Source organism: Cheilinus undulatus, linkage group 19, assembly GCF_018320785.1.
Source record: "Cheilinus undulatus linkage group 19, ASM1832078v1, whole genome shotgun sequence".
Taxonomy (NCBI): domain Eukaryota; kingdom Metazoa; phylum Chordata; class Actinopteri; order Labriformes; family Labridae; genus Cheilinus; species Cheilinus undulatus.
This window is the reverse complement of record NC_054883.1, coordinates 17,982,134-17,997,285: the sequence shown is the minus strand read 5'-3', so window position 1 is coordinate 17,997,285 and position 15,152 is coordinate 17,982,134. Positions and strand designations below refer to the sequence as shown.

At 39.4% G+C, this 15,152-nt stretch overlaps 1 protein-coding gene across 1 annotated transcript in view; it reads right to left on the bottom strand.

Annotated features, from left to right (window-relative positions):
• Positions 1 to 793: 793 nt before the first annotated feature.
• reck (reversion-inducing-cysteine-rich protein with kazal motifs) overlaps positions 794 to 15,152 on the bottom strand; it is a 138,426-nt gene continuing 124,067 nt past the window's right edge. The window contains exon 21 of the mRNA XM_041813622.1: positions 794 to 12,613. Coding sequence (XP_041669556.1) covers positions 12,389 to 12,613 — 225 coding nt within the window. The 3' untranslated portion in view covers positions 794 to 12,388. The remainder of the gene's footprint in view (positions 12,614 to 15,152) is intronic.

The window sequence follows — 15,152 nt, the reverse complement described above, 5'->3', positions numbered from 1 at the left end:
GGTGCGAAAAAGCACGATAGATCATGGTTTATCATACTTCCAGCACTACAGGGAGCTCTTTAACATCTACAGCAGACCTTTATGGTCCAGCTAGATTTATAGCCAGTGTCTCTGGTGTCAGATTGTGGATTTTGTTCAACCTTTATGGTCATTTGACTCTTTTGTTTGACATTATTTCCTTCCATGTGTTTCCAAAATACAAAACACTGTAAATATGTAATACTTCTGTGCAAAACTATGTCTATTAGGAAAGGATACTCTATTAAAATGATGTAAATCCTCCACATTATTTTTGTTTGAAGCCTTAATCATGCTTTTCAATATTTTGACAAATGATCTGAAGAAATGTGAAGCAGATGTTTGATTTACATCTGAATGGTTTCCTTGGCTTTCAGAGAGAGTACAATACGTGTAGGAAAGAGAACATAACACTCCTGCTATGTTTGTATCTCCATGGATGAAATATTAATGCCTCCGACCTTCAGCATGCTTCACACATCTTATAAGGTGAAATCTCCACTTAAAGCAGACAAGTTTGTGTCACAGATGCTACATCTGAGCTGATCTTTGTGTTCCTCTGCAGCTTTCAGGGGAAATGCATTGAGGACAGTTACGGTGTCTGAACACCATTTGTTGCTGGATCAGGAGCTTCAACAATGAGTCTGATTAAAAAGTCAAATCCGTTGGTGTTGAGCTGTGTGCTTGCTGTAGGTGGATTCAAGGTGCGAGCTGAGCTTGTGTCTAGCTGTGGTTTGTGATGAAACACAAATAAAAAAAACACATTGTTGGTTGTGGTATTGCATTTTTATATTTCATGAAATATGCATCCTGTTGAATTCTTTCGTTTTGAAATTCCTGGCATTTTTACAGAGTCAAACAGTAATGATAAAAGGAAAGGACAACACTGGATGAGCATACAAACCATAGATGATTTGGTAAAACAGAATCAATCTTCACATAGCTGAAAACAAAGACAAAGTGACAACAGTAAAAAACAGCTCTGCTGTTGGACTGACTGCTCCAGGCTGTCTGAAGGTCACATGCTCAGTACAGCTGATCAGTCCAGTCATACCGCTCTATAATACCTCAATTATAATTCAGAAACAGACTGAAAACAAGTGAGCGTCCTGCTTAGAATACTGTTTGTCATGGCTTCCTAAGGACTGCATAATAAAATATTAAACCTGACAGCTTGTTTTCACTCTCAGCTCTTCAAAAACAGCAGGAATGTGGCCCAGCTTTCAATAAAATAATCCATCTTTGGAGCCCCTCCAGCGTCATTTTGCTATTCTCTCAGTGTATCATTTAGAAGTACCGTTGAATAAAAAGCTGACACTGATAAAAAAGAGTGCAGTGAGCCAAGTTGTTAGCATTACACACAGCTTTACCTCCATCTCAGCTGGGATTTCACACACTCTTGCTGCAGCCGCAGCTGTAGTGCATGCAAGCACAGCAGACAGCTGAGGATTTCAGGCATCCTCCATGTTTGTTTTATCTCTGAAGTCACAGGAGAGTCTACGAGATCTCGTGTATAGGGAATCACAACAGACGGGAGATGTGTGGTAACACAGTCTGACTGAGTCGTCAAAGGCAGCAGTTCTCAACTAGGGTCTGGACCCAAAAGCGGGTCATGGAGCCCTTTTCAGTGGGTCTTGAATGTGTTCCTGGAAACAAACATTGCACCAAAACGTCCACGTCTCTTTGATTTTTCATATATTTTATATTGCATGAGGTCCAAACTGTATTATTTTTTATAACAAAAATCTGAATAGTTGAAAAGTATCAGAAATTTGGTTCAAAATTACTGAAGAAGGGCCCCGAAGCCTGGCCAGCTGAGAACCACTGGTCTAGAGTGTGCTTGCATAATTATAACAGGAAAAATCATTTGAAACTGTCCTTAAGTCTGCAGTCTCCCTTGTTTTCAAAATCATTTCCAATTGGACAAGCGTGTGGCCAGCCTTAGCGGACCTAGCCAGGGAGTTTTGTGCCTACACAACCAAATAACAGCTGTTTTGCAAAGCTGGCCTCATTTAAGTGTTTTGCTCCGTAAAACACTTTAAACGTGTTTACTCTCCCTGCTTGATACATCCGTTGTTTGAAATCTAATTTGGTTTAATACAGCTATAGGTTGTTTACAATCCTAATGCTCCATGGGGGGAAGAAGTGGGGGACACCTGATAAAAGTGAATGTAGGACAGTAAGTACATTGAGTTGGATCCCTACATTTTACAACTTTTTCCCCCTACAGTTTAATGGATTTATCTGGCGTGGAGGTGATCAGTATAAATTACTCAGTCCTGCAGACCTCCTAGCATCTAGCATTGTCTAGCCAGAGTCTAGCATTGAGCTAAGAGGGCAGCTGAGCCCCTTTAACATATTAAAAATCATAATTTTGTCACAAACGGTGACATACTATACTGAATAAACCTTGTGGGGTAAGCAACCGAGTACTGTGCCATTCATGAACTAGCCTGTACTAAGAAACAGCCCTTAAATGTTAGCCATGGTAGCTAGCTCCCATTTGAGTGCCAGTTTCCTTTCCTCCATCCTTTGCTGTTATTTAATCCACATTTGGTACCAAACGCAGAGCATGGAGGCCGGACGGCAACAGCTGAGGAAACACAGGCTAAACCATGCTAAACCATGGCAAAACTGTACTGAACTGAACCAGACTGGACCATAAGTGAGTGTTGTGTGCCACTGCTTGTCCAGGCTTTAGACCAGGGGCGTCCAAAATATGACCCTGGAGCCATTTTTGACTGGCTCTCAACAAATTCTTGAAATTAAACGAAATATGGTCCACATTGGAGCTTGAAGCTTCTACTAGACTACATTATTCTTCCTAGTTTCAGCACAAAGCAGTGCTTTTTTCATGACTAAACTGAGACAACACCGTAAATGGTAAATATATTGGCAACCAAAATAACAATATCTTGATTTATAACACCCTGATAGATCATGACAGCAAATAGCAGTCCCAATGATGATCCAGGGACAGGGCCAGTGGTATCAATGACTGACAAGAGCCCCCTGAAATCTAATTGGCCACCTCAAACTCCTTAAAGGTGAGGTATATGAAAGTGGCCCCACTATCCTTATTTGTCTCTGTGAGTGGCTCCAAATAGAAAGTTTGGACACCCCTGCTTTAGATTGATGCCTTTTTAATTCCTCCCAAATGCTGTTTCACTGTGAGTTTTTAAACCTTTTCTGCCTGATTATTTCTGTACTTTCAGGATGCAATAACAGCTTAAGAATAAAGTTTTTATTTCCGCTCTTGTAACTCTTGGCATAGTCGTGAACAGCTGAAAATATGGCCTTTTTAGTAGCTTTATTCCATGCAAAATCTTTTCTTGCCTCCCATTGGTAGCTTGCTGCTGCTGCATGAAGTCATCTACAAAGAACCTGTTATCTGAAACTTTAATTCAGAGCCTTACATGTGCAAAAATGACACTGGCAGAGCACCTGGATTGATATATTTCAAAGCATGAAGCCACTGAATACGTGGTTGTATTTGACGAGTCAGGAGTACAAACATGTTGCAGTGCGGGGAGGGATCAAATTTGAACACATTCAGAGATTCTTCTCTGAGGATGAAATGAGAACATGGGCTTCGATTTCATGTCTCTGTGTTGAAAGAAGAGCTGTAACACTGATGATATAAGTATAGATCCTCTCTTGCTTTTAAGAGAAAAGTTGCGTGTCTCAAACTTTTGTTCTTTCTTTTCAGCTGAGAAATTATTCATCAGAAGCAGTTTGAAGTCTTTCACCCCGTGTTCTCTCTTCTTATGCAACATGAAATCAAATTAAACACTCAAGACTTACAAAACCTTGACAAGAAAAAAACACTTTTGCTGGCTCCATTGGTCACAAACATCAACATAATTATAATAATTAAAATAATAATAATACAAATAGTACTAGATGGAGGAGCCGTGGTGAGGGTTCCCTGCTACAGAGCTGCCTAGCACAGTAATACTGTTAGAGACGGGGACACATTGTGCTGTACAGGCAGATAGACAAACATACAGACAAGACAAACTATAATACATTCTGGAGTAAAAACACTTCATAATTGTCATCATGCAATAAGAATAACAGCTATCTGTTATATATATAAAAACATGGCACATAGGTGATCATTATCTCAATCAGGTACATATCAAATATAGAGATATTCCTTAACAAATATAAAGTTATTGCATTTTCATTATTACTTCATATAAGACATTACATGAAAGGCATACTGTGGAAATCATCTCTACCCAAAGAGGATTGAGGGTAGCAACTATGTGATTGTCCTTTTGTTATTGAATGGCTTCTAGTTCATATGTACAGACAGGAAGCATCCCCTTAATGCTTCTCAGAGCTACTGGCCTCACGCAGAGGGAGGGGATCTAAGATTATCTGATGATTTACCTTCACCTGGAACGTCCTGGTGACATTTTTATCAGATGTGGCGATCGCTGCAAATCTTTAAAAGTGATGAATTTACTGCTCAGTTGTAAACTATTTCAGTGAGCTTGGGTTAGGAGTCTGAGGATGCATAATAGAGTGTACGCAGATGAAGATGCTGTTTTATAAGGCCAAATAAACAGTCCATAAAATCACATTATAGGAGCACTGGGATCTAAATTAAAGTGAGCAGTCAGTGGTGTCTGTGGCATCAATAATGTTCCTTCTTTATCTTTTCGAAAGCTTTTTCTTGGCTGACAGTTTTGAACATGTCTGTATTTCAGTACAACAGAAGATCCTGTGTTTATTTCTTTTTTATTTATTTCCTTTTTTCTGTACTTGAGTTGCAGTCTTTCTGCATCCACTCACCAACTTAATGGATCATGATGCCACAACATTTGAAGGTCTAACTACAGTTAACAGTCAGAGGTTATTTTACCAAAACATCTCTGGTGCTTGTTGAAGTTAGCTTCGTTGAACCAACTTTACTGTGTGTAGAGCAAACAAGGCTTTAAGGAAACAGGTAACTTTGGAATGGAGCTTGCTGGGACTGATACATTCAGTGGTGTAAGTCAACATTTCAACCAGTTAAAGTACTGAAAATATCATTGGTGTTACAGTTCAAAAAGTGACCGGATCTTAAAGGACCTGGGTTTCCATCTCCATCCCTACTCATGGATGAGTACCAAAGTCTGGTACCAACGTGCCACAGGTACTAACATTTGATACCTACTAAACCGAATCAAAACAAAGATTTTGGTGCTGCATTTCAGTGCTACTCCACTCCAACACAACCCCCCACCAGTCCAAATAAAGGGCACAAAATGCCTTGGACTTAGACTTAATTTATGTATTCCTACACTCGCTTTGCTTTAGCAGAGCATGAATGTCTTGTATAAATTCACTGCTGCAGAGTATTGTCTCTGCTCTGCTCCTGTGTGTTATTGTATTTGCTTTATGAGACATTTCTGAGGTAGCACCAGTACGTGAATTTTGGCTTTGAGAAGTCATAACTGTTTGTTTTTAGTATTCCAAGTTCAATTACTATCTTTTAAATATATTTGTCTGAATAATTTAGGCTTTTATTCACATGCTGTATTTAATATTCTTACTGAGGCCCTGTCCACATGAAGGTGGGTAGTTTTTCCCCGTGAGTCAAAATTCATTTTAGGTCACTGTAAACACTTTTTTGAAAACTCACACCGTTTCTCCGTTTCTCCTCTGTTTGACGTCACTGGTGTGTGTGACATTACTTCTGTTTCCATAGCAACGGCGGACGCAGCTAAAACGATGCTTAACTGGACTTGCTACAGAACTTTAGATATGCTTACACAAACACAGTTGCTTTCCTGCTGTGTTGATAAAAAGAGACACCTGGCTGAATTATGGACTTCACTGCTGTTTTATAACCCTCAGCCAACGTCGGCAGTTTGGATCAGACCTGGTTCAGGTTGACTGGACAACTTTGAAAAAGAAATGGGCCTTATGGTGGAACGGTGGGAGAATTTGTGGTAGAGCAGCCAGCTAGTCCATGATGAAGTCTAGGGGCAATCAAAGGCTCAGTCCCAATACACCCCTTTCCCCACCACTAAATTCTATCCCTGTGTTTTGTTGTGATCATGTCTGGGGTAGAAAATCCAGGTTCTAGTTGGAATGACGCAGAAGGGTGAAGTGTTAGGGGTACATTGCCTTTCAAATAGAGGCATACTAACTCTGTGTTCTCTCAATGCATTATGGTCCTTTTTTTTGAAGGAGCATTTAAAAAAATATTCATAATAGAAATGTCTGGTATTGTCATCTGTCTGTTTACATAAATGGCATCAACTACTGATGGCATATCAGGTACTTGAAGACAGGTGGGGGTAAAAATAGGAAAACTGAATGAGCCTTACACAACAGAAATTCTTATCAGGGAGTGTTTTTAAGCCCAAAAGATTTGGATACTTCTCCACACAGTAGAAAACATTTATGATATGTCAGCTTCTCCACATGGCATTCCCTTTAATTAGGCCGATGAGCTAAAAAGGACGTATAACTGTCAGACTAAATATGCTGAAGGCAAGATTAAAGCTCGATAGGGACTTTTAAATCATGCTTCTCTGGATTAGCTTCACTGGTTTATGTTTTTACCGTACTTTGCTCTCAGTATTTAGCTGGCTGGTGCTTATGTGCATGTTGGAAACTAGGAGATGAAGCCCCAGTCCTCTATGCACTAGAGAGGTTCTTGAGTGTGCTACATTATTTAATCCAATTTTACCCCTTTAAGACAAGTTCATATTGGTCTCAGAGGTCCCCAAAACATGCCTGTGAAGTTTGTTGCTGAAAAAAACACTCCAGTATTGGATTTTTGCATGTCTATAAACCCCTCTGTTTCACCCCTGCTCAGAACGAACTGTTTCTGTGTCTGTGGCTTTTAAACTTTAATGAGCTGTCTGACTGCTCCTGACCACGCCCCTCACAGGAAATGGATGTGGCAGAGCGGAACTTTTTGCCATACGGGGAGGGCCCAACTGAACCTAGGGGGCGGTGCTAACTCCCCACATGACATCGTGAGGGGAAAATCTGAGAACGGCTTGATTCAGCACACATTTTTCTGAAAGGTGGAGAAAGAGGAGGAGGGGATTATAATTCTTGGAGGGACTGTGGACAGGCCGGGGGCACATATTTTTGCTAAAAAAGCCTGAAAAGGTGTATTTTGCATTCAACTCTTCCTTCCTTTGAGGCAGCTTTTTGTTCTGGTTTATTTCATTTGACTATAAAAGAACTTTTAAAGTAATAACGTTGGCTGAGCTACTGCATTAAATGCTTTTCAGATTTTTACGCTGCTGAAAGCAGCGTAAAAATGACTTGCTATTTTTATAAATGCTTTAGCTCTCTCTTACGTTTGCTTGTGACCTTTTCGAGCAGAGCAATATCTGCTTAAAAATCCCTCTCACAGGCTGCATATGTCTGTGATTACAGGGCTGTAGAATCAGAGACTGTTACCTTCTGATGAACTTAAATTAAAAGAACAGGGATAAAAGGAAGGTAAGAGAAAATGCAGCAACCTTGTCCTCTTTCATATAAACCCCTCATATCAATATCAAGTCCAGAGAAGCAAATTGATTAGTTTTAAATTAATAAAAATAAAAAATATATGCGTGTTAGCTGGAACACTGATTGGTTCTGATATAAACTGAAATCAACAAGTGTTCCTCCACTGAGAATTTAAAGCTTCAAGTTTTCAGCCCCAATTTATTCACATGTTTTATTCATGGTGTTATGATACATTGATGCAAACTCTAACGCCATCTGCAACTTTCTTGAGAAAGTTCAGTTTACTCATGACAAATCACTTATAAATATCCCATTTATATTTAATTGAGTCTATTTTAACTTTAGTGATGGTATGTTGGTTTGGCATCCACAAAAGTATTGTTGGTTTTGACTTGAAAAATATTGGCCTTTCTTATCACATAAAAGCCATAAAAGTAGCAAAGATGAACCTGGAAGACCCTCACTGCCTTTTCATGCAGAGTTCATACTTTGGGGGAGGGGGTTGTTAGGCTTAAGGGTGAAACTGAACAGACATCCGTAGTCATTTATTCTGTTAGCATTTGGCTTTGTAGACATGCTGTAGACTAAGTTGAATGGTGGCCAGGAAGGGCAAACAGCCTGCAAAAGATAGGCGCATTCCAGATAAAACAAAATGGCTCCAATAAGAGGAACGCTTCAACTTTAGAGACACAATCAAAAGACTGAATGAACTTTAAAACTATCTGACTGTCTTTCCCTCTTGCTCTTCCTGCAAGAGAGCCCCCTGAAGGCTGGGAGCTTTCTGAAGTTTCTGGTTTTGAAGCACGTTTTGGATTAGGATCGTTTTGAGTGTGGAGTGATTTCTGTATTAGGAGTGCATTTGCTGTTCATGAATTTGTTTTTGATCCTTGGAGAGCGTTTTGTCACTTGCATCGTGTTTCTCTTCTTGAAGTTCATTCAGTCTTTTGATTGCGTCTCTAAAGTTGACGCATTCCTCTTATTGGTGCCGTTTTGTTTCATCTGGAATGTGTCTTGCTTTTGCAGGCTTCTCTGCGACGGTAAAGTTATCATGAGATTTGTACTGCTGACTTTAAGACATAGTGTCTCATATCTATCACATCTACCATGATAACATAACCTTGAGCATATTTTATTGGACTATTATCAGCAGTCAAGGACAGTATTTTTTCCATTTCCAGTTTCTTTTGTCTGTACTTTCAGTGTCCTTCTTTTGTAGAACCACATCAGATAAAAGTGTTACTAGGATTGCTCAGTGTGAAAGTTTTATGTCTCCAGGTTTGACATCTTTTTAGATCCTCGATCACAGTTTCAGCTCTGTTCAGCTTTACTTCACCATTGTGGAAAACACCACAGAGCATGGATCCCTTTCTATGAATACTTCATGACTGACTTCTCTGCACTTTGTTTGGTCAGTAAGGAAGTAACAACCAACTTTGGAGACTGGATTAGATTCATCTGAGCTGGCTCAGTATATGAGCATGGTGCTAACACTGCTGAGGTTTGAGGTTAAAACACTATAGGTCCATATACACCTCACATGTACTGTATATCTATATACAAGATGCACTGTGCTATAGGCTGTGCATTTTATTTACTAATTTACTAAAGGCTTTACTGAGGTGTCCCTAAATGATCAGACTCCATCTGATTAATGAGTTAAAGTCTCTGTAAAGCGATACCAGAAATATTTCTCCAAACACCTCTATATCTGTTGGAATAAAGTTTCTGTGTCTGAGTAAAATAATTCAATTAGATGGTAAAAAGTTATCAGGTTTACTTTTTTTGGGGTGGGTAAAAGAGAGCCTGAATGAAGCTTAGCATTAGTTCATGCAGGACACAGTAGTCATGCGCTAAGCCATGATCAGCTGATGGAAAGCTGATCCCAATTATCGCCTCCCAGCTCCCACAGCCAGTCACAGCTCTTTCTCTCAACACAGCTATGTATTGAAGTATGACATCTTTCTCACTAATCCCTGCTTGCATTGATGCTGATGCACCATGCTGCTGCTGCTGGCAAAGCTTCACCTCCTCCACCCCAGCCTCCTCCTTTATGGCATAAAGCTTGTTGCACCCTCATTTTTAGATTCCTGCTACTGTTGATTAATCACTTTGAACTAATTTTATTGTATTCCATATGCATTGTCAGAAATGTATCTATCCATATCGGGGTCTCTAGCCATGCCCTCCCTGGAGAGTCAAAGCATGCTGCTTGACTAACCCAGGAAACACCTTTTGAGCAGAGCCTTCTCCGCCTAGTTAAACTGCATATCCATTTTGCAATAAAATGATTAAATATGTGACGAGAGTATTCCTAAAGAACTAGTCTTCAGTCAGGTATACACATTCTTTAAACAAACTTCACACCACAACAGCAGAACAACTCCACACCACACCAGTGTGAAGTTGGTTAGCATAATGTGGCTAACATTAGCAGTGGTAGCACTGACTGTCTTCAATCCTCTGTGCAGGCTAACGTCCACATTCCTGAGCTGAATATTATCACAAAGTGTTTCAGATATATGTAGGCATAACCTGACTTTATCCCCATTTTCTAGATCAGAATATAGCTAGACCGTGCCATTCCTCTGAAATGTTATCGGGGCTATTAATAAGTAGTTGTTCATATTGAGTTTAAGAGCACTGTGGTAGCAAGGCAGTAGTCATTAAGACCTACTACTGTAGCTATTAGTGGCAGGCGGCTAAGACAGAGTGGGATTGTTGGCCTCAAATAAAAAAAGGTTCATGATTACTTTAACCTCCTGAGACCTGACCCCTTGTTTGGAATGCGGTTTTAGTTTCACCCACTTACTTGGGGTCAGTAGGACCTGCTAAGTAAAACAATTATTATTCTTTACTTGTAGGTAGTCATTTTCCCAAACATTTGTTCTTAAAATGCTAAAAATGGGGGGTGTAATTTTTCTCATGATGGACCACAAGAACTTATTTAGTGCCTAGTATGGACTAAATTTCAACAAAAAGTTCCGGAGGTCCTGGAAAATTTCCATCTAAATTACTAGAGATGAAAAACAAAAAGTTTTTCCAAGACACTGCAAAAAAAAAACAAAAAAAAAACTGTGAAATTCTTAAACATCTCCTTTTTTAAAAAATCTCACAGAAAAACAAATTTCCGAAAATATTTCCCAAATGTTATCGTCAAACTTTCTTTAAAAAGCCAAAAGATTTAAATAAAAAAATTCACCACAAATTCTATGAAAATCCCTTAAATTCGAAAGCAAATACAACCCAAAATTTCCAAGATATTTGCCAAGAATTTACAAATAAAGCCCCAAAAATATCCATGAAAATTTAGGAAAATGTTAAAAGATATTCACTCTCACAAAATCAAATTCCCAAATATCCACCAATAAATCCCCCAATTTCCCACAAAAAATATCTACGCATTTCAGAGCAAACCCATCCTAAAATTCAAATAAAATATTCCAAATTATACAAACATATTAAAAAAAATTACCACGAAAATGCCTGTCAATTTAAAGCAATTTCCCCAAAGCAAATTATTAAAACTTCAATGAAAATTCTGAACTATTAACTCAAAAATTCTAATAGCAGATTTCATTACTTTCTTGTAAGACAGCCAAAATATAATGTCCTCATTTTTACATACAGCATCTCAAGAGATTAAAAAACTATTTCACCAGCTATTTGTGCACACTGTTAATACTTAATCCTGCCTGCCTTTCCCACTCTGCCAGAGCCAGGCCTCCTCCATATGTCTTCCAACAAAGACTTTGACTAATGTCCCTTCTTTTTATGTTGATGAAATCCGATATTAGGAAGGAGCAGCATCAAAAAAATGGGGTGTCATAAACAGCAACTCAGAACAACTCAGATGTAGGAAATGCTAATGCAGGAGAGAACCAAAACTTCAAACTTAGAAACTTAAAATTTAGGAGGCATGAATGTGTGTTTACATGTGAGATAACTGAATGAAACTCTCTTTATAGCACTAAACTATGTGCCTGTCATAACATGGATTTGATTGTTGTTTTGGCGGCTCAAACAGAGAGCTGACAGGTCCAGTAGAGCAGACAGATACGCTCTAAATTGTCAGGCTGTATGAATTTTTTTGAAGGTTGAAAGGCTTATTTTTCCTGCATTTGGGCACAGCTTCAGCACATTCAACAGGCACATCCACAGCATCCAAGAGCAGATAGTACTGCTTCATTTTTCCCGATTTTTAAACTTAATTTTGCAGAATTGTGTCCTAGTGGTTTATAAGTCAGCCTATTGTTGTATAAATAAGTAAAATATTGCTTTACAGAGACTTGAAACTGAGGAGTCTGAATGTGGCAACACCAATCTTTGTTTATGAGTGTGTATGAAAATGTGTGTGGCCGAGGGAATTCTGTGTAATTTATCAGACAGATGTTCTGCCAGACTGGGATGTTTTGTCCTTGTCTGTCTCTGTAACTTAATCAGACACACACAAATGCACAAACACAAAAAAACCCACTTGTACAAAGCCTCTAAATAAGACAGAGTGAGTCATGAAATTTACATTCCCACTCAACAGCTTTCAGAGGAGAGCTTGTTGCTGGAACTAATGGATAAACACTGCTGGTACGAAGTTGATGCTTCTTAAAGGTCACGCACGCATCCACACTTAACACACGCTTAAACACTTCAGTGGAGAGAAACCCGGAGAGTAACTCGGCCACTGGATAATACTGTTCATACAAAAGCTTTCAACGTTAATAGCTTTTCCACCATCTTGATTGTTTGACACGCAGGTGAGTCGATAGGAATGATTGTCGAAAGATGTCGCCGCTGCTTCTCCCTGCTCTATATACACTCACCTCCAGACACCCCTGTCATCCTGGGAGAAGGGGGAGAATCTTTGGGAACATTCAAGAGTTTTTAGGGAGGGGGTTAAAGGCACTCAGAGTTGGTGAAGGACAGGGGACATTGTGGCCGTGAGGAAGCCCAGGAGGAGGCACAGTCCAGGGGACAGAGTTGGAGTCTGGGCAGTCGCAGCGGAGTGGATGGAGGAGGTTCTGATCTCAGAGGTGAGGAAGGCGGAGAGAGGGACATGAGAGAACAGAGTTGGGCTGGCATAGTTGATGAGGGAATCAATCTTCTCGGCCTCCTTGCTGCAGGCTTCGATCTGGAAAATACAAGAACATGCTCAACATTCAGGTTTCCAAAATATCTATTTGAGTCCAAACAGGAGACTCTGATCCTCTCTTGAACTTTTGATTGGATTTTAAAAACACTTTGATTCCTTCATCACAAATGGAGTGCCACTTATCTTTCAATGTGTTTTTTCAGCTACCCTGTATGACAGTATAGTCCTTTTCTTAGCACAATATCAATATTTTCTGATCTGCTATACTGTGATGACCCTACTCTAAAATATTAGTTATACAATAAACCACTCGAGGAAACAGCTATGGGTGTTTTCATTCTTATAAAAGCTGAACTGGATTTTCAAATATTCTACTCCCAGTTCTCAAAGTAAACTTTCAGAGATCACATATTCACGCCTGTCTCATTATAAATAACTGACAGCCTGTCACCACTGACCAAGTATTTGTGTGGGATTTTTTAAATTAGGACCCATGGTGGACATGCGCTCAATAATTAGTCCCATAATACAAACACATGAAAGCAGAAGTGGGTGTTGTAGAGTAGAGTCTGCTTGGTCGCCAATATAAGGTGTTTAACAAAAGCATTAATTAAAAAAGAACAGAAAATAATGATTTTAACTCTAATTAAGACCTCATAAAGATTAGAATAAAATCAACAGTGGTGGGGTTTATTTTATATAGCAAAGACAGAGAGGGATAGATAAAGTTAATGTAAGTTTAAACTATCTTGAGTTACTAATATTCTCTAATCAGCATTTTCAATCATTTAAATCTCAGATATTAAAGTTGAAATATTCAGATTCACAGTCCCAGTGAGCTGATGTGAATGTGCAGAGGGTAAAAAAAATCACCGTAAGCAATCAGGTGAAGGTGATGAGATTCATATCACATACCTAGTGAGCAGTGCCGTATGCTCGAGAATGGTCTTGGTCTTGAGACCGGTCCCAAGACCACATTTTGAATGTCTTGGTCTAGCCTCTGACTCGAGAGCATTTTTACACTTGGTCTTGGACAGGCCGGAATCGGGATTTTCCATCGGGACCTGTCCAGACCAGCACTGATTAGGCCTGGGCGATATGGCCTAAAAATCATATCACAGTATTTTTCTTGCCTTTGACAATAACGGTATTATATCGCGGTATTACAAAATTAAAAAGAGATAATGCTTTTTAAATCCACATTCAAGTGTTATTAACCCCCTTCTCCCCTTAAAACAAGCTTTTGATGGCATACTCAATTTATCAAAAGTATAGGAACACAGAAAACATGTTTTATTTTTTTTAAGTCTCTCCAGGTTTACTTCTGTCTAACTGCTCTCCAAGTTTCACATTTCATCTCTAACCTGATGAGGTGTGTTAAGCTGCAAATGACTTTAGCATGTTTCCTAGTGAAGGCGTTGTGTTTAGCACTGAATTGGCTTAGCTTTGGATGCCGTTCGGAGAATACGGCTAGTTTACAGCAGCTATTCTGACCTCATTTAACATCACAGCCTGGATCTTTAACTCACTGTGGACTTAGAAAAGAAAGTCTTAAGTTAAAATGGACTCTTAAATGGTTGTTTATGCCGTTGTAAGAGGAAGCGCTGCAGTGCTGGCCTCTGCAACCAGCCAAAGCAGCACTTAGCTGGTTAAAGCCCCAGACAGGATGAAAGACACAGCTCACTGTCTTTTTGCGGTACAGCCATCAGAATTTGAGAGGAAAAAACACGTGTTTTTGCCTGCTAACTCACACTGAGGCAGTTATGATGACGTCATGAACAAGCGTTATTTGACGGTAGAGTCTAGGCCAAATTATATCATTTATACCGTCTACTGCATATAACGTGCACCCCAGCACTGATTTACTATTATACAACTTCATTAATGTGAAAATAAGGAGAAGCACTCGCTAAAACAGCAACAACTCGGACACCAGTCCATCTTATTTCTAGTCAGAAATACCTCTGAGCACTTACTTTAGGCCTCATTCACCTGACAAATCTAGATAAACATCTTATTTTCAGATATGTAACCATCTGCACGCCCAGGATTTATTTTTTACAAGAAGTTAGTAGAACAAATTTGTCAAGATTTGAGATTTTTGCATGTTGTGCTTTGAAAGAGTTCAACCTTGCCATGATGTTTTAAAATAGAATTTATGGTCTTCCTCTTTTCTTGGTCTCAGCTTGTCTCAGTCTCGGTCTTGACTCAGTCTCGACCCCCAAAAATCTTGGTCTTGTCTTGGTCTCGGTGCTCTCTGGACTTGGGCAAATCTTGGTCACGGATAGTGTGGTCTGGAGTACATCACTACTGTTGAGCAACAAGTGCAACCTTGTGCTCATAATGAAGCTACTTTTTCTGCTTGCAAGTCTGTTCTTTGGTCATGAAATAAAAGCCAGCATCACCCTAGTTAAGGAATGGTCTTTGTCCTAAGAACCCTAACCCTCCATCTTCTGAGAGGGAATTCTAAGTTGCATTTAAAGAGCATGAGCTGAAGTCACCTTTTGTACACAACACAGCATCCTCAGTCAGACGGGGTGGTAAAAACATTTTCCAAACATGTTTGTTTTTTGTGAAG